Genomic DNA, 21,872 nt, shown 5'->3' on the forward strand with positions numbered 1-21,872 from the left:
CCCCGGCTTTTTGCGGCCTAGTTCGTCTCGTTCCCGCCTCCGCACCTGCCAGTCAGGAGGAGGGCGGGACGCCGTACAGAGCATCAGCGCTGAGGGCTGGAGTCTGTTTTACATACTCCAGCCCTCACACCAGGCACAGTAGGACGCAGTTTCCCGCACTTTGTTTGTGGCACGCCCACGGTCCGCCCCTCTTCACAGGACGCCGGCAGCCATTCCTGTCTGCACGCTGAGCTGGAGAGGGGAGCCTGGGAGACCCAGACACGGGATTCTACGACCTCATACCCGCTTTTCAGCGGGCGGTAAGCAGCCCTCAAGGGCTCACCCCCACTTGTGCCGTTGTGTACTTGGTATTTTGTGTTTGCAAATACTTTTCACTGTACGGTCGCTGGTGATTCTCGGCTATATACCCTCCTAGATTGCAAGGAGGCAACAGCATGTCGTCCGTTAAACGCAAGGGTGCCAAGGCACAGACTTTATATGCTGCCTGTTCCGCATGTGGGGCTGCTCTACCGGCAGGTTCCACTGACCCCCATTGTGTGCAGTGCTCGGCCCCTGCAGCACTTGCTCAGCCGGGGCCTCTGCTAGACGTGACCCAGGGTGTACCACCTGTGAATGCTGTCCAGGTGACAGGAACGGAGTTTGCAGCTTTTGCTGATAGATTGTCTATGACGATGTCTAAGATTCTTGAAACATTGCAGTCTAGACCAGTAACTCAGACCACGGACACTGTTGAATCATTGCTCCCTGGTCCCCCTCAGCTGGAACACTTCCGGGCTCCGGGGGTGTCACATGCACCCCAGGGTGACGGCTCTGACTCGGACGACAGTCCCAGACAGCCTAAGCGGGCTCGCTATGAGGGGCCCTCAACTTCGTCTCACTGGTCAGGATCCCAGCGGGATGAATCTATGGGTGATTAGGCGGATGTAACTGATCAGGATTCTGATCCTGGGACCGCTCTCAATCTGGATACACCGGATGGTGACGCCATAGTGAATGATCTTATAGCGTCCATCAATAAGATGTTAGATATTTCTCCGCCAGCTCCTCCTGCGGAGGAGTCAGCTTCATAGCATGAGAAATTCCATTTCAGATATCCCAAGCGTAAATTAAGCTCTTTTCTGGACCACTCTGACTTTAGAGACGCAATCCAGAAACACCACGCTTATCCTGATAAGCGGTTTTCCAAACGGCTTAAAGATACACGCTATCCTTTTCCCCCTGACGTGGTCAAGGGCTGGACCCAGTGTCCCAAGGTGGACCCTCCAATCTCCAGGCTTGCAGCTAGATCCTTAGTTGCAGTGGAAGATGGAGCGGCACTTAAAGATGCCACTGACAGACAGATGGAGCTCTGGTTGAAATCCATCTATGAAGCTATCGGCGCGTCGTTTGCTCCTGCATTCGCAGCCGTATGGGCACTCCAAGCTATTTCAGCTGGGCTTACACAAGTCGACACTGTCACACGTACATCTGCTCCGCAGGTGGCACCATTGACCTCTCAGATGTCTGCATTCGCGTCTTACGCGATTAATGCTGTCCTAGACTCTACGAGCCGTACGGCGGTGGCGTCAGCCAACTCCGTAGTTTTACGCAGAGCCTTGTGGTTGAGAGAATGGAAGGCAGATTCTGCTTCCAAGAAGTGCTTAACCAGTTTGCCTTTTTCTCGTGACCGATTGTTTGGTGAGCGTTTGGATGAAATCATTAAACACTCCAAGGGTAAGGATTCATCCTTACCTCAACACAGACAAAACAAACCCCAACAAAGGAGGGGTCAGTCTGGTTTTCGGTCCTTTCGAGGCTCAGGCAGGTCCCAATTCTCCTCGTCTAAGAGGACTCAAAAGGATCAGAGAGGCTCAGATTCTTGGCGGACTCAATCACGCCCAAAAAAGACAGCAGGAAGAACCGTCACCAAGACGGCTTCCTCATGACTCTCAGTCTCCTCTTTCCGCATCTTCGGTCGGTGGCAGGCTCTCCCGCTTTGGCGACATTTGGCTGTCACAGGTCAAAGACCGTTGGGTGAGAGACATTCTGTCTCACGGGTACAGGATAGAGTTCAGCTCTCGTCCTCCAACTCGTTTCTTCAGAACTTCTCCACCGCCCGACCGGGCCGATGCTCTGCTGCAGGCGGTGGCCGCTCTAAAGGCGGAAGGAGTGGTGACTTCCGTTCCTCTTCAGGAACAAGGTCACGGTTTTTACTCCAATTTGTTTGTGGTGCCAAAGAAGGACGGGTCGTTTCGTCCCGTCCTGGATCTAAAGTTGCTCAACAAACACGTAAAAACCAGGAGGTTCCGGATGGAATCTCTCCGCTCCGTCATCGCCTCAATGTCTCAAGGAGATTTCCTAGCATCAATAGACATCAAAGATGCTTATCTCCACGTGCCGATTTCGCCAGAGCATCAGCGTTTTCTACGCTTCGTTATAGGAAGCGAACACCTGAAGTTCGTAGCGCTACCTTTCGGGCTGGCGACAGCCCCTCGGGTCTTCACCAAGGTCATGGCAGCAGTAGTAGCAGTCCTGCACTCGCAGGGTCACTCTGTGATTCCGTATTTGGACGATCTACTTATCAAGGCACCCTCTCAAGAGGCATGCCAACACAGTTTGAACGTGGCACTGAAGACTCTCCAGAGTTTCGGGTGGATTATCAACTTTTCAAAGTCGAATCTAACCCCGACCCAATCACTAACATATCTTGGCATGGAGTTTCATACTCTCTCAGCGATAGTGAAACTTCCACTGGACAAGCAGTGCTCGCTGCAGACAGGGGTGCAATCTCTCCTTCAGGGCCAGTCGCACACCTTGAGGCGCCTCATGCATTTCCTAGGGAAAATGGTGGCAGCAATGGAAGCAGTCCCTTTCGCGCAGTTTCATCTGCGTCCTCTACAATGGGACATTCTCCGCCAATGGGACGGGAAGTCGACGTCCCTCGACAGGGATGTCTCCCTCTCTCAGACAGCCAAGGATTCTCTCCGGTGGTGGCTTCTTCCCACCTCTTTGTCAAAAGGAAGGTCGTTCCTACCCCCATCCTGGGCGGTAGTCACGACAGATGCGAGCCTATCAGGGTGGGGAGCAGTGTTTCTTCACCACAGGGCTCAGGGTACGTGGACTCAGCAAGAGTCCACCCTTCAGATCAATGTTCTGGAAATCAGAGCAGTCTATCTTGCCCTGCAAGCCTTCCAACAGTGGCTGGAAGGCAAGCAGATCCGAATTCAGTCGGACAATTCCACGGCGGTGGCGTACATCAACCACCAAGGGGGAACACGCAGTCGGCAAGCCTTCCAGGAAGTAAGGCGGATTCTGTCGTGGGTGGAAGACACAGCATCCACCATATCCGCAGTTCACATCCCAGGCGTGGAAAACTGGGAAGCAGATTTTCTCAGTCGCCAGGGCATGGACGCAGGGGAATGGTCCCTTCACCCGGACGTGTTTCAGGAGATCTGTCGCCGCTGGGGGATGCCGGACGTCGACCTGATGGCGTCAAGACACAACAACAAGGTCCCGGTTTTCATGGCACGATCTCACGATCACCGAGCTTGGGCGGCAGACGCCTTAGTTCAAGATTGGTCACAGTTCCGGCTACCTTATGTGTTCCCACCTCTGGCACTGTTGCCCAGAGTGCTCCGAAAGATCAGGTCCGACTGCCGCCGCGCCATTCTCGTCGCTCCAGACTGGCCAAGGAGGTCGTGGTACCCGGATCTGTGGCACCTCACGGTGGGCGCTACCAGACCGTCCAGACTTGCTGTCTCAAGGGCCGTTTTTCCATCTGAATTCTGCGGCCCTGAACCTGACTGTGTGGCCATTGAGTCCTGGATCCTAGGGGCCTCAGGTTTATCTCATGAGGTGGTTGCCACCATGAGACAGGCTAGGAAACCATCCTCCGCCAAGACCTACCACAGGACGTGGAAGATATTCCTATCTTGGTGCTCTGCCCAGGGAGTTTCTCCCTGGCCATTTGCATTACCTATTTTTCTTTCCTTCCTGCAGTCTGGGTTGGAAAAAGGTTTGTCGCTTAGCTCCCTTAAAGGTCAAGTCTCCGCGCTATCCGTATTTTTTCAGAAACGCCTAGCGCGACTTCCTAAGGTACGCACGTTCCTGCAAGGAGTTTGTCATATCGTCCCTCCTTACAAGCGGCCGTTGGAGCCCTGGGATCTGAACAAGGTTCTAACTGCTCTTCAGAAGCCGCCTTTCGAGCCTATGAAGGAGATTTCCTTTTCTCGGCTTTCACAGAAAGTGGCTTTTCTAGTGGCGGTCACGTCTCTTCGGAGAGTGTCCGAGCTGGCGGCGTTATCTTGCATATCTCCCTTCCTGGTGTTTCACCAGGACAAGGTAGTTCTGCGTCCAATTCCAGAGTTTCTTCCCAAGGTGGTATCTTCCTTTCATCTCAATCAGGATATCACTTTACCGTCTTTGTGTCCGCATCCAGTTCACCAATTCGAAAAGGGTTTGCATTTGTTGGACCTGGTGAGAGCACTTAGGATCTACATTTCTTCGGCGCTCCATTGGGAGACCCAGACGATTGGGTGTATAGCACTGCCTCCGGAGGCCACACAAAGCAATTACACTAAAAAGTGTAAGGCCCCTCCCCTTCTGGCTATACACCCCCAGTGGGATCACTGGCTCACCAGTTTTCTGCTTTGTGCGAAGGAGGTCAGACATCCACGCATAGCTCCACTGTTTAGTCAGCAGTAGCTGCTGACTATGTCGGATGGAAGAAAAGAGGGCCCATATGGGGCCCCCAGCATGCTCCCTTCTTACCCCACTTGTGGTTTGTAAGGTTGAGGTACCCATTGCGGGTACAGAGGCTGGAGCCCACATGCTGTTTTCCTTCCCCATCCCCCTGAGGGGCTCTGAGGAAGTGGGATCTTACCGGCCCCTAAGCCCTGAGGCCGGGCTCCATCCACAGACCCAGTGAACCTGCTGGATACGGAGCTGGGTACCGTTCAGGGACAAGGCCCTGCAACTTTCAGGTACTCTGTGTCCCCGTACAGACAGGCACGCACACGCCAGACTTGCTGGGTGTGTTAGTGCGCCGGGGACAGTAGCGCTGCACGCTGGGGTTTGAGTCACAGCAGCTTAGCTGTGTGACTTCATGTGCTGGGAACTACCGCGCCGGCCACTCTCGGAGCGGCGGCACGGCTGGGACTTGTAGTGCGCCGGGGACTTAGCGCCGACCGCGCTTTTACGGCGGCGGCGCTTATAAATTTAGTCCCCGGCTTTTGCGGCCTAGCTCCGCTTCGTTCCTGCCCCCTCCCTGTCACTCAGGGAATGGGACAGACGCTGTGCAATCGTCAGCGCCGAGGGCTGGAGCCTTATTTACATGCTCCAGCCCTCTCACTAGGCACAGTGGGACGCAGGTTTCCCGCTTTTGGTCTGAGCACGCCCAGGGCCCGCCCCCCCCCTCCACAGGACGCCGGCAGCCATTCCTGCATGCAGTCTGGCTGGAGGACGGACACAGGCTCTGGGAGACCCAGACTAGGGATTTCTGGCGACCACACACCCGCGTTTAGCGGGCGGTAAGCAGCACATTAGTGCTGGCCCCACTAGTGCCACAGTGTTGTATTGGTGTACTTTTTCCTGTACCAGATATATATATATATATATACTGCACTGTACGGTCGCTTCTTGGCTGTATACCCCTATATTGCTCTGAGGAGACAGCAACATGTCATCCACAAAACGCAAGGGTGCCAAGGCACGGGCGGTATACACTGCTTGTACAGCATGTGGGGCTAATCTACCAGCAGGCTCCAACGACTCTCATTGTATGCAATGTTCAGTCCCAGTGGCACTTCGGCAGCCAGAGTCTATGGTGGTGGTAGCCCAGGCAGAGACGCCTGTGAACCCTGCCCCGGTGACGGGGACAGAATTTGCAGTCTTTGCTGACAAAATGTCTGTGACTATGACAAAAATCCTGGAGACCTTGCAGTCCAGGCCAGTTGCTCAGACCATGGACACTGCTGTGTCTATGCTCTCCGGTCCCCCTCAGTTGGAACTAATCCGTACTTCAAGGGGGTCCCAGGCATCACAGGCTGAGGGCTCTGACTCTGATGACAGTCCCAGGCCGCCTAAGCGAACTCGCTGGGAGAGACCCTCCACGTCATCACGCGGGTCAGGGTCTCAGCGAGAAGGGTCTCTATATGATGAGACAGAGGTGGGTGATCAGGAGTCTGGTCCTGACACCGCACTCAATTTGGATACGCCAGATGGTGACGCCATGGTAAATGACCTTATAGCGGCCATCAATAGGCTGTTGGATATTTCTCCCCCAGCCCCTTCAGCAGAGGAGGCAGCTGCCCAGCAGGAGAAATTCCATTTTCTGTATCCCAAGCGTAAATTGAGTACTTTTCTGGACCACTCTGACTTCAGAGAATCAATCCAGAAACACCATGCTTATCCGGACAAGCGTTTTTCCAAACGTCTGAAGGATACACGTTATCCCTTTCCCCCTGACGTGGTCAAGCGCTGGACCCAGTGTCCAAAAGTGGACCCTCCAATATCCAGGCTTGCAGCTAGATCCATAGTTGCAGTGGAGGATGGGGCTTCACTTAAAGATGCCAATGACAGACAGATGGACCTTTGGTTGAAATCTGTCTATGAAGCTATTGGCGCGTCGTTTGCTCCAGCATTCGCGGCCGTGTGGGCGCTCCAAGCTATTTCAGCTGGTCTGGCACAGGTGGACTCTTTCTTAAGTCCAGCAGTGCCGCAAGTGGCGTCCTTAACTACGCAAATGACTGCGTTTGCGACCTACGCTATCAATGCGGTACTAGACTCTACGAGCCGTACCTCAATGGCATCCGCCAACTCTGTAGTTTTGCGCAGAGCCTTGTGGTTAAAAGAATGGAAAGCAGATTCTGCTTCTAAAAAATGTTTAACCAGCTTGCCATTATCTGGAGACAGACTGTTTGGTGAGCAATTGGCGGAAATCATTAAACAGTCCAAAGGTAAGGACTCTTCCTTACCCCAGCCCAGATCAAACAAACCTCAACAGAGGAAGTGGCAGTCGAGGTTTCGGTCCTTTCGAGGCTCGGGCAAGCCCCAATTCTCCTCGTCCAAAGGGACTCAGAAAGAGCAAAGGAGCTCTGATTCCTGGCGGACTCACTCACGCCCCAAGAAAGCAACCGGAGGTACCGCTTCCAAGGCGGCTGCCTCATGACTTTCGGCCGCCTCCCTCCGCATCCTCGGTCGGTGGCAGGCTCTCCCGCTTTTGCGACATTTGGCTGCCACAGGTCAAAGACCGGTGGGTAACAGACATTTTGTCTCACGGGTACAGGATAGAGTTCAGTTCTCGGCCTCCGCCTCGGTTCTTCAAAACTTCCCCACATCCCGACCGAGCAGATGCCCTTCTGCAGGCGGTGCATTCTCTAAGAGCAGAAGGAGTGGTGGTCCCTGTTCCTCTTCGGGAACGAGGACAAGGTTTTTACTCCAATCTTTGTGGTGCCAAAAAAGGACGGCTCATTCCGTCCTGTTCTGGACCTAAAACTGCTCAACAAGCATGTGAACGCCAGGCGGTTCCGGATGGAATCCCTCCGCTCAGTCATTGCCTCAATGTCTCAAGGAGATTTCCTAGCATCAATAGACATCAAAGATGCTTATCTCCACGTGCCGATTGCTACAGAGCACCAACGCTTTCTACGCTTCGTGATAGGAGACGACCATCTTCAGTTCGTAGCTCTGCCATTTGGTCTGGCGACAGCCCCACGGGTGTTCACCAAGGTCATGGCGGCAGTGGTAGCAGTCTTGCACTCTCAGGGACACTCTGTGATCCCTTACTTGGACGATCTACTTGTCAAGGCACCCTCTCAGGAGGCATGCCAACTCAGCCTGGATGTTGCACTGGAGACTCTCCAGACGTTCGGGTGGATCATCAACTTCTCAAAGTCAACTCTGTTACCGACCCAATCACTGACGTATCTTGGCATGGAGTTTCATACTCTCTCAGCGATAGTGAAGCTTCCGCTGGACAAGCAGCGGTCACTACAGACAGGGGTGCAGGCTCTCCTTCAAAGTCAGTCGCACTCCTTAAGACGCCTCATGCACTTCCTCGGGAAGATGGTGGCGGCAATGGAGGCGGTTCCGTTTGCGCAGTTTCATCTGCGCCCTCTTCAATGGGACATTCTCCGCCAATGGGACGGGAAGTCAACATCCCTGGACAGGAAAGTCTCCCTTTCCCAGACGGCCAAGGACTCTCTGCAGTGGTGGCTTCTTCCCACCTCATTATCACAGGGAAGATCCTTCCTACCACCGTCCTGGGCGGTGGTCACGACAGACGCGAGTCTGTCAGGGTGGGGAGCAGTTTTTCTCCACCACAGGGCTCAGGGTACGTGGACCCAGCAGGAGTCCACCCTTCAGATCAATGTTCTGGAAATCAGAGCAGTGTATCTTGCCCTACTAGCCTTCCAGCAGTGGCTGGAAGGAAGGCAGATCCGAATTCAGTCGGACAACTCCACAGCGGTGGCATACATCAACCACCAAGGGGGGACACGCAGTCGGCAAGCCTTCCAGGAAGTCCGGCGGATTCTGATGTGGGTGGAAGCCACGGCCTCCACCATATCCGCAGTTCACATCCCCGGCGTAGAAAACTGGGAAGCAGACTTCCTCAGTCGCCAGGGCATGGACGCAGGGGAATGGTCCCTTCACCCGGACGTGTTTCAGGAAATCTGTCGCCGCTGGGGAAGGCCGGACGTCGACCTAATGGCGTCCCGGCACAACAACAAGGTCCCAACCTTCATGGCACGGTCTCGCGATCACAGAGCTCTGGCGGCAGACGCCTTAGTGCAAGATTGGTCGCAGTTCCGGCTCCCTTATGTGTTTCCACCTCTGGCACTCTTGCCCAGAGTGCTACGCAAGATCAGATCCGACTGCAGCCGCGTCATACTCGTCGCCCCAGACTGGCCAAGGAGGGCGTGGTATCCGGATCTGTGGCATCTCACGGTCGGCTAACCGTGGGCACTACCAGACCGACCAGACTTGCTGTCCCAAGGGCCGTTTTTCCATCGGAATTCTGCGGCCCTGAACCTGACTGTGTGGCCATTGAGTCCTGGATCCTAGCGTCTTCAGGATTATCCCAAGGGGTCGTTGCCACCATGAGACAGGCTAGCAAGCCCACGTCCGCTAAGATCTACCACAGAACGTGGAGGATATTCTTATCCTGGTGCTCTGCTCAGGGAGTGTCTCCCTGGCCATTTGCATTGCCTACATTTCTTTCTTTCCTGCAATCTGGGTTAGAAAAAGGTTTGTCGCTCGGCTCCCTTAAAGGGCAAGTCTCGGCGCTATCCGTCTTTTTTCAGAAGCGTCTAGCACGACTTTCTAAGGTACGCACGTTCCTGCAGGGGGTTTGTCATATCGTACCCCCGTACAAGCGGCCGTTAGATCCATGGGATCTGAACAGGGTACTAGTTGCCCTCCAGAAGCCGCCCTTCGAGCCTCTGAGGGAGGTTTCACTTTCTAGACTATCACAGAAAGTGGCTTTTCTGGTAGCGATCACATCTCTTCGGAGAGTGTCTGAGCTAGCAGCGCTGTCATCCAAGGCTCCCTTCCTGGTCTTCCACCAGGACAAGGTAGTGCTGCGACCCATTCAGGAGTTTCTCCCGAAGGTGGTATCCTCTTTTCATCTTAATCAGGATATCTCTTTGCCTTCTTTTTGTCCTCATGCAGTTCATCGGTATGAGAAGGACTTAAATTTGTTAGATCTGGTGAGAGCACTCAGAATCTACATTTCCCGCACGGCGCCCCTGCGCCGTTCGGATGCACTCTTTGTCCTTGTCGCTGGTAAGCGCAAAGGGTCGCAGGCTTCTAAGGCCACCCTGGCTCGATGGATCAAAGAACCAATTCTTGAAGCCTACCGTTCTGCTGGGCTTCCGTTTCCATCAGGGCTGAAGGCCCATTCTACCAGAGCCGTGGGTGCGTCCTGGGCATTACGACACCAGGCTACGGCTCAACAGGTGTGCCAGGCAGCTACCTGGTCGAGTCTGCACACTTTCACCAAACATTATCAGGTGCATACCTATGTTGTTCATGTTGAATGGTTTTCAGTTCTCCGACGTTACTTCGGAGTGAATTTGTTTAAACCAGTTATTGGCTTTCCTCCTTCTTGCTTTTGCACTAAAACTGGTGAGCCAGTGATCCCACTGGGGGTGTATAGCCAGAAGGGGAGGGGCCTTACACTTTTTAGTGTAATTGCTTTGTGTGGCCTCCGGAGGCAGTGCTATACACCCAATCGTCTGGGTCTCCCAATAGGAGCTAGAAGAAAAGGAATTTACGGTAAGTAACAAAATTCCCTTCTTCCCGCATGGCGCCCCTGCGCCGCTCGGATGCACTCTTTATCCTGGTCGCTGGTCAGCGTAAAGGGTCGCAAGCTTCCAAATCCACCCTTGCGCGGTGGATCAAGGAACCAATTCTTCACACCTACCGTTCTGCTGGGCTTCCGATTCCATCTGGACTGAAGGCCCATTCTACCAGAGCCGTGGGTGCGTCCTGGGCATTACGGCATCAGGCTACGGCTCAGCAGGTGTGCCAGGCGGCTACCTGGTCGAGTCTGCACACTTTTACCAAACATTATCAGGTGCATACCTACGCTTCGGCGGATGCCGGCCTAGGTAGACAAGTCTTTCAGGCGGCGGTGGCCCACCTGTAGGAAAGGTCTGCTTGACAGCCCTATCACGAGGTATTCTTTTACCCACCCAGGGACTGCTTTTGGACGTCCCAATTGTCTGGGTCTCCCAATTAGGAGCGACAAAGAAGGGAATTTTGTTTACTTACCGTAAATTCCTTTTCTTCTAGCTCCAATTGGGAGACCCAGCACCCGCCCTGTTTTTTCTTAGGGATTGTGTTTTTCGGGTGCACATGTTGTTCATGTTGATAAGTTCAGTTCTCCGATGTTGTTTATCGGATTGAATTTGTTTTTGAAACAGTTATTGGCTTTCCTCCTTCTTGCTTTTGCACTAAAACTGAGGAACCCGTGATCCCACGGGGGGGTGTATAGCCAGAAGGGGAGGAGCCTTACACTTTTGAGTGTAGTGCTTTGTGCGGCCTCCGGAGGCAGTAGCTATACACCCAATTGTCTGGGTCTCCCAATTGGAGCTAGAAGAAAAGGAATTTACGGTAAGTAAACAAAATTCCCTTCTTTCATCTTATGCCATGTCTGCCATGCTAGAGGCTTCTCACCGCAATGCGGTGGCTTCGGCTAATTCCCTCGTTATCCGCAGGATCTTGTGGCTTCGAGAGTGGAAGGCAGATGCTTCTTCTAAGAAGTACCTTGCTGGGCTCCCTTTTGCTGGGTCCCGGCTGTTCGGAGAACAGCTGGATGAAATTATTAAGGAAGCTACTGGCGGGAAGAGTACTTCCATGCCACAAACCAAAAACCAGGAAACCTGCCCAGGGTAGGAATCAGTCGAGGTTTCGCTCCTTTCGTTCCTCCAACTGGTCGTCCTCTAAGCCCTCGGCCTCGTCCGCTAACTCAGCCAAGGACCAGAAATCCAACTGGCGCCCAAAAGCGCGTCCACAGAAGACCGCAGGAGGTGCTGCCACTAAGGCAGCCTCCTCATGACTCTCTGCCCGCTCCGGCGAAGTCCTTAGTCGGTGGCAGGCTCTCCCACTTTGGCGACGCTTGGTTTCAACACGTCTCCGATCAGTGGGTCATCTCCCACGGCTACAGGATAGAATTCTCTTCCAGCCCGCCAAACAGATTTTTTTCTCTCAACTCCCCCTTGCTCCAAGGCCGCCGCCTTCTCACAGGCCAACGGAGTAATTGTACCAGTTCCCGCCCGGGAACGGTTCAGAGGTTTCTACTCAAATCTCTTCCTAGTTCCCAAAAAGGACGGTACCTTCCGGCCCATTCTGGATCTCAAGCTTCTCAACAAGCATGTTCAGGTGCGGCATTTTCGCATGGAATCTCTGCGGTCAGTCATTGCCTCAATGACCCAAGGGGATTTCCTGGCATCCATCGACATCAGAGATGCCTATCTGCATGTGCCAATTGCAGTTTCACACCAGCGTTGGCTACGTTTTGCAATAGGAGAAGATCATTTCCAATTCGTGGCTCTCCCCTTTGGGTTAGCCCACGGCCCCTCGGGTATTCACCAAGGTCATGGCAGCAATGATTGCGGTTCTGCACCTCCAGGGGTTGGCAGTGATTCCTTACCTGGACGACCTTGTAGTCAAGGCTTCATCCAGCGCAGACTGTCAGCGGAGTGTTTCGCTCACTCTCGCCACCCTAGCCCAATTCGGGTGGATTGTCACTTCCCAAATCCACTCTGACTCCGACCCAGAGTCTCACTTACCTAGGGAAGAAGTTCGAGACTTTGCCGGCACTTGTGAAGTTGCCCTTAGTCAAACAGCAGTCCCTCCAGCTAGCGGTGCGCTCTCTGCTGAGGCCCCGCCGTTATACCCTCAGGCGTCTGATGCAGGTGCTGGGTCAAATGGTGGCGTCCATGGAGGCTGTTCCCTTTGCCCAGTTCCATCTGCGCCCCCTGCAGCTGGACATTCTTCGCTGTTGGGACAAGCGGCCTTCCTCCTTACACAGGTCAGTGGCTCTGTCGCCACGGACCAGAAGCTCTCTTCAGTGGTGGCTTCGGCCCCCCTCTCTGTCCCAAGGGCGCTCCTTCCTGGCCCTGTCCTGGGTGATTCTCACCACGGATGCCAGTCTATCCGGCTGGGGAGCGGTATGTCTCCACCACAGAGCGCAGGGCACTTGGACTCCGTCCGAGTCAGCCCTTTCAATCAATGTGCTGGAAACCAGAGCCGTGCTTCTAGCTCTCCTGGCTTTTCACCACCTGTTGGCGGGCAGGCACATTCGAGTCCAGTCAGACAACGCGACAGCGGTTGCCTACATCAATCACCATCAATCACCAAGGCGGGACACGCAGCCGTCTAGCAATGATGGCGGTACAACGCATACTTCAATGGGTGGAGGACTCCATGTCCACCATATCCGCAGTCCACATCCCAGGCGTGCAAAAATGGGAGGCAGATTATCTCAGCCGTCAAACCGTGGGCGGTGGCGAGTGGTCCCTGCACCCGGCAGTGTTTCAGTCAATCTGCCGCAAGTGGGGCACTCCGGACGTGGACCTAATGGCATCCCGTCACAACAACAAAGTTCCTGTTTACGTGGCTCGCTCCCACGATCCTCAGGCCTTCGCCGCGGACGCTCTGGTTCAAGACTGGTCCCAGTTTCGTCTGTCCTACGTGTTTCCCCCTCTAGCTCTCTTGCCCAGAGTCCTGCGCAAGATCAGAATGGAGGGCCGTCGAGTCATCCTCATTGCTCCGGACTGGCCCAGGCGAGCTTGGTATCCAGACCTGCTCCATCTGTCCGTAGGGATGCCGTGGCATCTCCCGGACCGTCCAGACCTACTCTCGCAAGGTCCGTTTTTCCGCCCGAATTCTGCGGCTCTCAAATTGACGGCGTGGCTCTTGAGTCCTGGATTTTGACGGCTTCGGGTATTCCTCCTGAAGTCATCTCCACTATGACTCGGGCCCGTAAGTCTTCCTCCGTCAAGATCTATCACAGGACTTGGAAAATTTTCCTGTCCTGGTGTCGCTCTACCGACCATCCTCCTTGGCCATTCTCCTTGCCGACCCTTCTGTCTTTTCTACAGTCCGGTCTGCAGCTAGGACTGTCCCTCAACTCTCTCAAGGGACAAGTCTCAGCTCTGTCTGTTCTGTTCCAGCGGCGTCTCGCTCGGCTGGCTCAGGTCCGCACCTTCATGCAAGGCGCGTCTCACATCATTCCTCCTTACCGGCGGCCCTTGGATCCCTGGGACCTTAACTTGGTTCTCACGGTTTTGCAGAAACCCGCTTTTAAGCCTCTTAGGGAGGTTTCTTTGTATCGTCTTTCTCAGAAGGTGGCCTTTCTGGTGGCCATAACTTCCCTCAGGAGAGTCTCTGATTTGGCTGCGCTCTCCTCGGAGTCACCTTTTTTAGTTTTTCATCAAGATAAGGTGGTTCTCCGTCCGACTCCGGACTTTCTTCCTAAGGTGGTCTCTCCTTTCCACCTTAACAAGGACATTACCCTACCTTTCTTCTGTCCGGCTCCTGTTCATCGCTTTGAAAAAGCGCTGCATACTCTGGATCTGGTGCGTGCTCTCCGGATCTATGTGTCTCGCACCGCTGCGCTTAGGCGGTGCACCTCTCTTTTTGTGCTAACCACAGGTCGGCGCAAGGGCCTCCCTGCTTCTAAGCTGACCTTAGCCCGTTGGATTAGATCGACCATTTCGGACGCCTACCAGAGTACTCAGGTGCCTCCCCCGCCGGGGATCAAGGCACATTCGACCAGAGCTGTCGGTGCCTCTTGGGCTTTCAGGCACCAGCCTACGGCTCAACAAGTCTGTCAGGCTGCCACTTGGACTAGCCTGCATACCTTCTCGAAGCACTACCAAGTGCATGCTCATGCTTCGGCAGATGCGAGCTTGGGCAGACGCATCCTTCAGGCGGCTGTCGCCCATTTGTGAAGTTAGGTTCTGCCTACTTCTTAGTTTTTCTGTTTATTCCCACCCAGGGACTGCTTTGGAACGTCCCATGGTCTGGGTCTCCCATAGGAACGATAAAGAAAAAGAGAATTTTGTTTACTTACCGTAAATTCTTTTGCTTATAGTTCCGTATTGGGAGACCCAGCACCCTCCCTGTTGCCTGTTGGTAATTTCTTGTTCCGCGTGTTCTCACCGGCTGTTGTCGGTGACAGAGTCTCCGGTTGTTCCGGCTCTTGCTCTGTTCTACTTGTGGGTGGCTATTCTCCTTCAGCTTTTGCACTAAACTGGCTGGGTCTGGTTCTCCAGGGGGTGTATAAGCTCAGAGGGAGGAGCTACACTTTTAAGTGTAGTACTTTGTGTGTCCTCCAGAGGCAGAAGCTAAACACCCATGGTCTGGGTCTCCCAATACGGAACTATAAGAAAAAGAATTTTCGGTAAGTTAACAAAATTCTCTTTTTGTACTAGCCAGCACCCTAGCTACTTTTTCTCATAAATCACACCAGTGCACTCCTCCAATGGTTCATTTAATGCGAGCTAGGGAACAAGACCGCATGGGATCACAAATTATTCTTTGAGCTAAAATATATCTTATAAACAAGCAGGGAAATGTTTTACCTCACAAAAAGAATCAGCTATGATTCCCTACTGTAATGCCTTGTTATACTTCTTTTTTTTTTTTTTGTCCTCCCCAGCCCAGGTGCTGTGGTATGATCAGACCATGTCCTTGTACGGTCAGACACGGCCATTACACAGTACATAGCAGGGATACACATGATTTGACTCCGCATAGGAACTATTTTTTTTTTTTTTTAAAATCACATCCTATCTTGAAACCTGTTGTTGTTCCAAGATCTATTACCGTACTTTTCGCTTTATAAGACGCACCTGATTATAAGACGCACACCCAAATTTGGTGAAGGAAAAGAGATATTTTTTTTTTTTTTTTTTTAAATGTTAAATGGGGTCCATCTTATGCCAGTGTCCGTCTAACAAATCATATAGGGTATATGTCCCTCATAGCCCCCCATCCTAAAATTAGCCCCCCTTAATCTGGATATGGTCCCCTTATATTGAATATAGCCCCCTTGTGCTAGGACACGTCCCCCTGTGCTGCCCATGGCCCCTATAGATGGCACACCCTCCCCTGTGTTTGATATGGCCCCCATGTGTGCTGCCCATGGCCACTCTAGATGGCACATCTCCCCTGTGTTTGATATGGCCCCCATTACTGCTGCCCATGGCCACTATAGATGGCACATCTCCCCTTGTGTTTGATATGGCCCCCATGTGTGCTGCCCATGGCCACTCTAGATGGCACATCTCCCCTGTGTTTTGATATGGCCCCCATACTGCTGCCCATGGCCACTATAGATGGCACATCTCGCCTGTGTTTGATATGGCCCCCATGTGTGCTGCCCATGGCCACTATAGATGGCACATCTCCCCTGTGTTTGATATGGCCCCCATGTGTGCTGCCCATGGCCACTATAGATGGCACATCTCCCCTGTGTTTGATATGGCCCCCATACTGCTGCCCATGGCCACTATAGATGGCATATCTCCCCTGTTTGATATGGCCCCCATACAGCTGCCCATAATAAAATAAAACACTTTCCTTACCTTCTCAGCGCTGTCCCTCCTCGTGTCTCCCTCCTTGTAGTTGAGCTCCTCCTCCACTTCCTGGTTCTTGCTGCCGGTCATGTGATCGGCACGGCAGAGTGATATCATCTCTGCGTGCCTTATTACAGACAGCAGCAGGAGACCGGAGATCAGCGCTGGAGGTAAGTAAAGCTTTTTTTATTTTACTATGGGCAGCAATATGGGGGCCATATCTAACACAGGGAGGATCATGTGCGATCAAAGGGAGCACAGGCAGATATAATATGCCCCGCTGCCCCAGCCCATCAGCGCGATGCGGTTTCAGCAACACGCTGATGGACAGCGGCTGTGCATATTATATGAGCGGGATCAGGAGATCTAACGCTGACGCCCGCAGCTTTCACCTGCCCCCAGCACCGCTCCAGAGCTGACCCTGCAGTATGTGATAGAGAGATAGAGATATATATATCTATCTATATCTATCTCTATCTATCCCCCCGTATATTCGGTTTATAAGACGCACCCCCTACTTTCCCCCAAAATTTGGGGGAACAAAAGTGCGTCTTATAAAGCGAAAAATACGGTAATTTTAAAATATTATTGTAAGTAATTGCTCAGTGCACATAGGCTGCCATAGTGCTCAGCCGAGTCCTTTTAGGCTATGTGCGCACTTACCGGATTTTGCCGCGGATTTTTCGTGGATTTGCTGCATGTTTCGCTGCAGAAAATGTTCATAACATCTCTGCAGTGAATCACCAGCAAATCCTATGGAGAAAAAAAATCCTGTGCGCACTGGGCGGAATTTGACAGCTGCATGTTTTGCTGCGGGAATCCCGCAGCAAAAACAAGTGCATGTCACTTCTTTTCCGCACATCGCTGCGGGATTTCACTCCATTGACTCCAATGTTAATCATGAAATCCCGCAGGGAATAACGCAGGAAGCAAATTCTGTGCGGTTCACTGCGTTTTCCTGCGTTATTCCCTGCGGTATTTCGCGGTTTACCTCCGGTAATGTACATCGCCTGTCTGCGGTTTTGCAGGGAAGTGATGTCATTACAGGAAGAGGAAGCCATGCAGAGTGTAAACACACACACAGATCACACACACACACATATCACAGACATAGAACACAGACACATAGAACACACATAGAAAGAAAACGGAAATATAGAAAACAAAGGACGTGGGCTCCGCTGCATATTCACCTTCCAGCCGAGGTAAGCACACAGCGGCGGCCCGGTATTCTCAGGCTGGGGAGGGAGAGGGGCAGGGGTAATGTCCCCCGCCTCACTCCCCCTCCCGCAGCCGAGAATATCAGCCGCAGCTGCCCCGGGACTGTCGCATGCATTATGCGGCAATACCGGCGTGTCCTCGGCTCTTCCTGCAGCCGTGTAGCAGTGGCGGTCAGGGTAATAAGGGTTAATGGTGGTGGATCACCGCCATTAACCCCAGGCTTGATCATGGCAGCGTCTATGTGACAGCTGACATGATCAACCCGTAAGTAAAGTGAAGAAAACAGACACCGAAAAATCCTTTATTTTAAATAAAACAAACAAGCCTCGTTCACCATTTTATTAACCCCTCCCGCACCAAAGCTCCGGCGTAATCCACACAGCTCCGACTCCGGCGTCCTGCACTGCTGACATCCAGCCGCGATGTGTCAGACACAGGCTGAATGCAGCAGACAGCAGAGGTAATTACCGGTCATTTCCCACGGCCGGTAATGTGAACTCACTGCCGACCGTGGGAAATGTAGCGATCTGTCCTCTATCTATCTATCTATCTATCCCTCTATCTATTCTTCTGTCTATCTATCTAGAATCTCAGAAATAAATGACTTTTTTTTTTTTTTTTTTTTTCAATGTGCTTTATTGCATTGAATGCAATAAAGCACATCCCAACCCGCACGCGGCAAAACCGCGGCAATACCGCGGTAAAATCGCGGCAAACCGCATGCGGTTTTCGGGTGCGGTTTCCCGCGGTTTTTTACCGAGAGTGCGGTAATCTTTGAGAGGATGCGGAATTTTCTCAAGAAAATTCCATTTCCCAGTGCGCACATAGCCTTACACGGGATGATGCACTGCCAAGAATGACACATTTCTTTTGTGCGGTGCAAAATATTTCACCAGATGGACGAGTGTTTTGCTCGCTCGCCGGGTGATCAGCAGACCGTTTTCACACATTATTCTGAGCGAGCGTGTTTAAGAACTCGTTCACAATTATCTTTCAATGTAAATGCAGCTTAGCTGTAAGGCTAGGGCCACACAAGCGTATGACATCCGATGCGATCTATTGACCCTCGGCTCCTGTTCTGCTGTGAGCCGAGTGTAATTATGCGAGTATGAAAGCTAGGGATTGAAAGCTCAATTGGGTCTGCTATAATAAACATGAAAGGTGATGAGGAATAGTGCTCGTGTAGTTGTGACACAACCAGTATCAAAGTACATAATTGGCTGCTGCAGAGTCCACGCGTACAAAGGCCGGTATAGATCAGCAACTATATGAAGGTGGAACTATTTCTGCGCTGCTGTAGGAATGACACAAACCCAAAAAATACTGAAGAACAGGTTGTTTTATTCTATGTGTTTCGAAGTGTGTTCTCACTACTTCATCAGGAAAATCTACCGATGGATTTTCCTGATTAAGTGAGGACACACTTAAAAACATGTAGAATAAAACCACCTATACTTAAATATTTTTGGGTTTGTGTCATTTCTACAGCAGCGCAGAAATAGTTCCACCTTTCAGTTCCTGATCTATACCGAATGTCATTATACTGTGATCCAATCTTGCAATGGGATCACCGCTGCGGAGGAGAGGGAGGGACTAAAGGGACTAATCTCTCCTCCTCCTCCATTGTCAGTTGAGGCGTATATCGCACTGCACTTGGATGTCATCTGTGTATGGGTGCGAGTGACACTTTTCTCGCTGACACAGCATGCTGCAATTTTTTTTTTTTGTTTTCACGTGTCTGATTAGGGCTGAGAAAATTGCCTATGAAACCGGCCCCATAGAGTAACATTGGTCCGAGTGGACTGTCTTTTTTTTTTTTTTTTTTTTGTTGTTGCCTGATGTCCGATTTTGTACTTGCCGTGTATCCTAGGCCCAATTGTTTATATATTACACGTCAGTCGACTATCTATGTGATATGTACATGCACACATGTAATGCAGCGCCCTTCTCTCTCCAGATCTCCAGTGGATACAGGTTTCCAATGCTAAAGAGGCCTGCAGAGTTCTCTCTCTGGGGAAGAAGTTCCAAAGTATCGCTTTCACCAAACTGAACAGTTCTTCAAGTAGAAGGTAAGACCTTTTCAAAATATAGTAAGAAGTTGCAAAATAAATTTGTATTAGTCCTATGTAAGCAAGATGTAATTAAGGTAATGTGTGCTGTTCAATCACGTTTTTTTTTTTTTTTTTTCCCCCACCTTCTGCAGTCACAGTATTTTTACGGTCCGTCTCCTAAAAATTGAAGATGCAGATGTTCCTCGCGTAGTAAAAGTCAGCGAGTAAGTGACGGAATCTATGTACACCTTTTGCAATCAATTTTTTTTCATGTATCCACCATCAAGGATTTATTATTAATAATATTATTATTATTATTATTATTATTATTATTGTGCCATTTATTCCATGGTGCTTTACATGTGAAAGGGGTACACATAATAGGGACAAGTACAATAATCCTAAACAATACAAAGCACAGACTGGAACAGGAGGATAGAGGACCCTTCCCGTGAGGGCTCAGTCTACAAGGGATAGGTGAGGGTAGAGATGGTCGTGTGGCACTATATCAGACTGACAGTTATGACAGGTTGTAAGCTTGTCGGAAGAGGTGGATCTTCAGGTTCCTTTTTGAAGCTTGTCAAGGTAGGCGAGAGTCTCATGTTGTGGCAGAGCATTCCAGAGTATGGGGGAGGCACGGGACCTCATCCTCACATGGACATGAGGTTCGCTGGTGTTATTAAAAGTACCTAGAAGTGGCTGTGCATAAAAAACAATAAAAACCTTTTAGTTCTTGACACCGCACCGCTATGGCGTATTGTTGTACTGCTCTATTGAGATAGGTAAATATAAGTTCCAGTGTCACTCATCCGGGGATTATAGTGGAGGTATAAACTATATTTTCTAATCCAGGAAGTCCCCTAAAGGGAATAACTCCTTCCTCTTACCCCCACATAAAAAAAAATAACATAAATACATAAAACAAAACAACCCCATATGCAGGTCTTTAAAAGCTATATCTTCTATCTGTCCATGCATTCTTGAGTAATTGGCTTTATAATTCAAATGCAAATAAGGCACTAAAGGCCCCATCACACACACAAGATCACTAACGAGATCATTGCTACCTCACTGTTTCTGTGACGCAGCAGCAATCTCGTTATGTGTGACACCTACCAGCGATCAGGCCCCTGCTGTGAGATCGCTTGTCGTTGCTGAATGGTCCAGACCATTTTCTTCAAAGGCAATGTCCCGCTGGACAGGACGCATCGCTGTGTTTGACGCCCAGCAAGGACCTCTTAACACGCTGAGATCGTTATACAGGTTGCTGATCGTTACTGCGTCGTTGGTAAGATCTTACTGTGTGGCGACTTGCCAGCGACCTCCCAGCAACTTACCAGGGCACATAGTTTTCGGGATCGCTGGTAAGTAGTTAAATGTGACGGGGGCTTTAGTGCTCTCTGCTTTTTGAATCATTTCTTGAGCTTCCAGAGTTTTCTTTGCTCAACACCATCCAATTTAGCGTGAATGATGGCTCTCCATGTGACATCAGGCATCATTCCTTCATTTAGCATACGGAGGCTGGTGCTGAGAGGGGAAACAACTTTGGGAGGCAGAGTCTCGTTAAGTGCTTTGTCACACCCAGAGTAGAGATGAGTGAAGCTTTGGAAGATCGATTCGCCGGCAGCAAGTGCAGGAACCTCCACTTATTCGGACCTGGCCCAAGCCTGGTTCGAAACACTGATTGACAGCAGTTTGAGTCTCTGCCCACATACAGCCAGCCAATAAATATATATAAATAAAAATATATATATATATATATATATATATATATATATATATATATATATATATATATATATATATATATATATATATATATATATTAATATATATAATATTAATATATATAATATTAATATATTATTATTTTATATATAATATTATTATAATATATATATATATTTATTATTATAATATATATATATATATATATATATATATATATATATATATATATATATATATATATATATATATATATATTTATTATTATAATATATATATATATATATATATATATATATATATATATATATATATATATATTTATTATTATAATATATATATATATATATATATATTTATTATAATATACATACATACATTTTTTTTATTTAACTCTCAACCGGTGGTGGGGTTTGCAACACCACAGGGAAATTTTGTTCAGCTGACACTCATTGGAAAATGCTGGTATGAATCATCAATTTTATTACATTTTCCGATACTTGTGGGTGTCAAAATGTGATATCGTGTGTAATCAAACGTGATCTTTGCATTTTCTGTAAAAATTAGAGATTTCTAAACACTGGGGTATAGGAAGCCTCACATCACCAATTGTGTGACAAAAATCCCACCTCACCAGTTGAGGGTTAATAATACAGCAAAAAGTATAAGATATAAAGGAGTCCATAGATAACTCTTCTTCCGCACTGCTGGAATTGTGTGTGTTCAAGCTTCAAGTCCATATTTTACAAATATCTGAATACTTAATTGCAAAGTCTTAAAGGGGATGGCTCCGCATGATTAAAAG

At 50.4% G+C, this 21,872-nt stretch overlaps 1 protein-coding gene across 2 annotated transcripts in view; it reads left to right on the forward strand.

Annotated features, from left to right (window-relative positions):
- KIF20B (kinesin family member 20B) overlaps positions 1-21,872 on the forward strand; it is a 340,877-nt gene that overhangs the window by 61,415 nt on the left and 257,590 nt on the right. For both annotated transcript variants that reach the window (XM_075348747.1, XM_075348748.1), the window contains 2 exons: positions 19,246-19,357; positions 19,492-19,563. In XM_075348747.1, coding sequence (XP_075204862.1) covers positions 19,246-19,357; positions 19,492-19,563 — 184 coding nt within the window. The remainder of the gene's footprint in view (positions 1-19,245; positions 19,358-19,491; positions 19,564-21,872) is intronic.

Source organism: Anomaloglossus baeobatrachus, chromosome 5, assembly GCF_048569485.1.
Source record: "Anomaloglossus baeobatrachus isolate aAnoBae1 chromosome 5, aAnoBae1.hap1, whole genome shotgun sequence".
Classification (NCBI taxonomy): Eukaryota; Metazoa; Chordata; class Amphibia; order Anura; family Aromobatidae; genus Anomaloglossus; species Anomaloglossus baeobatrachus.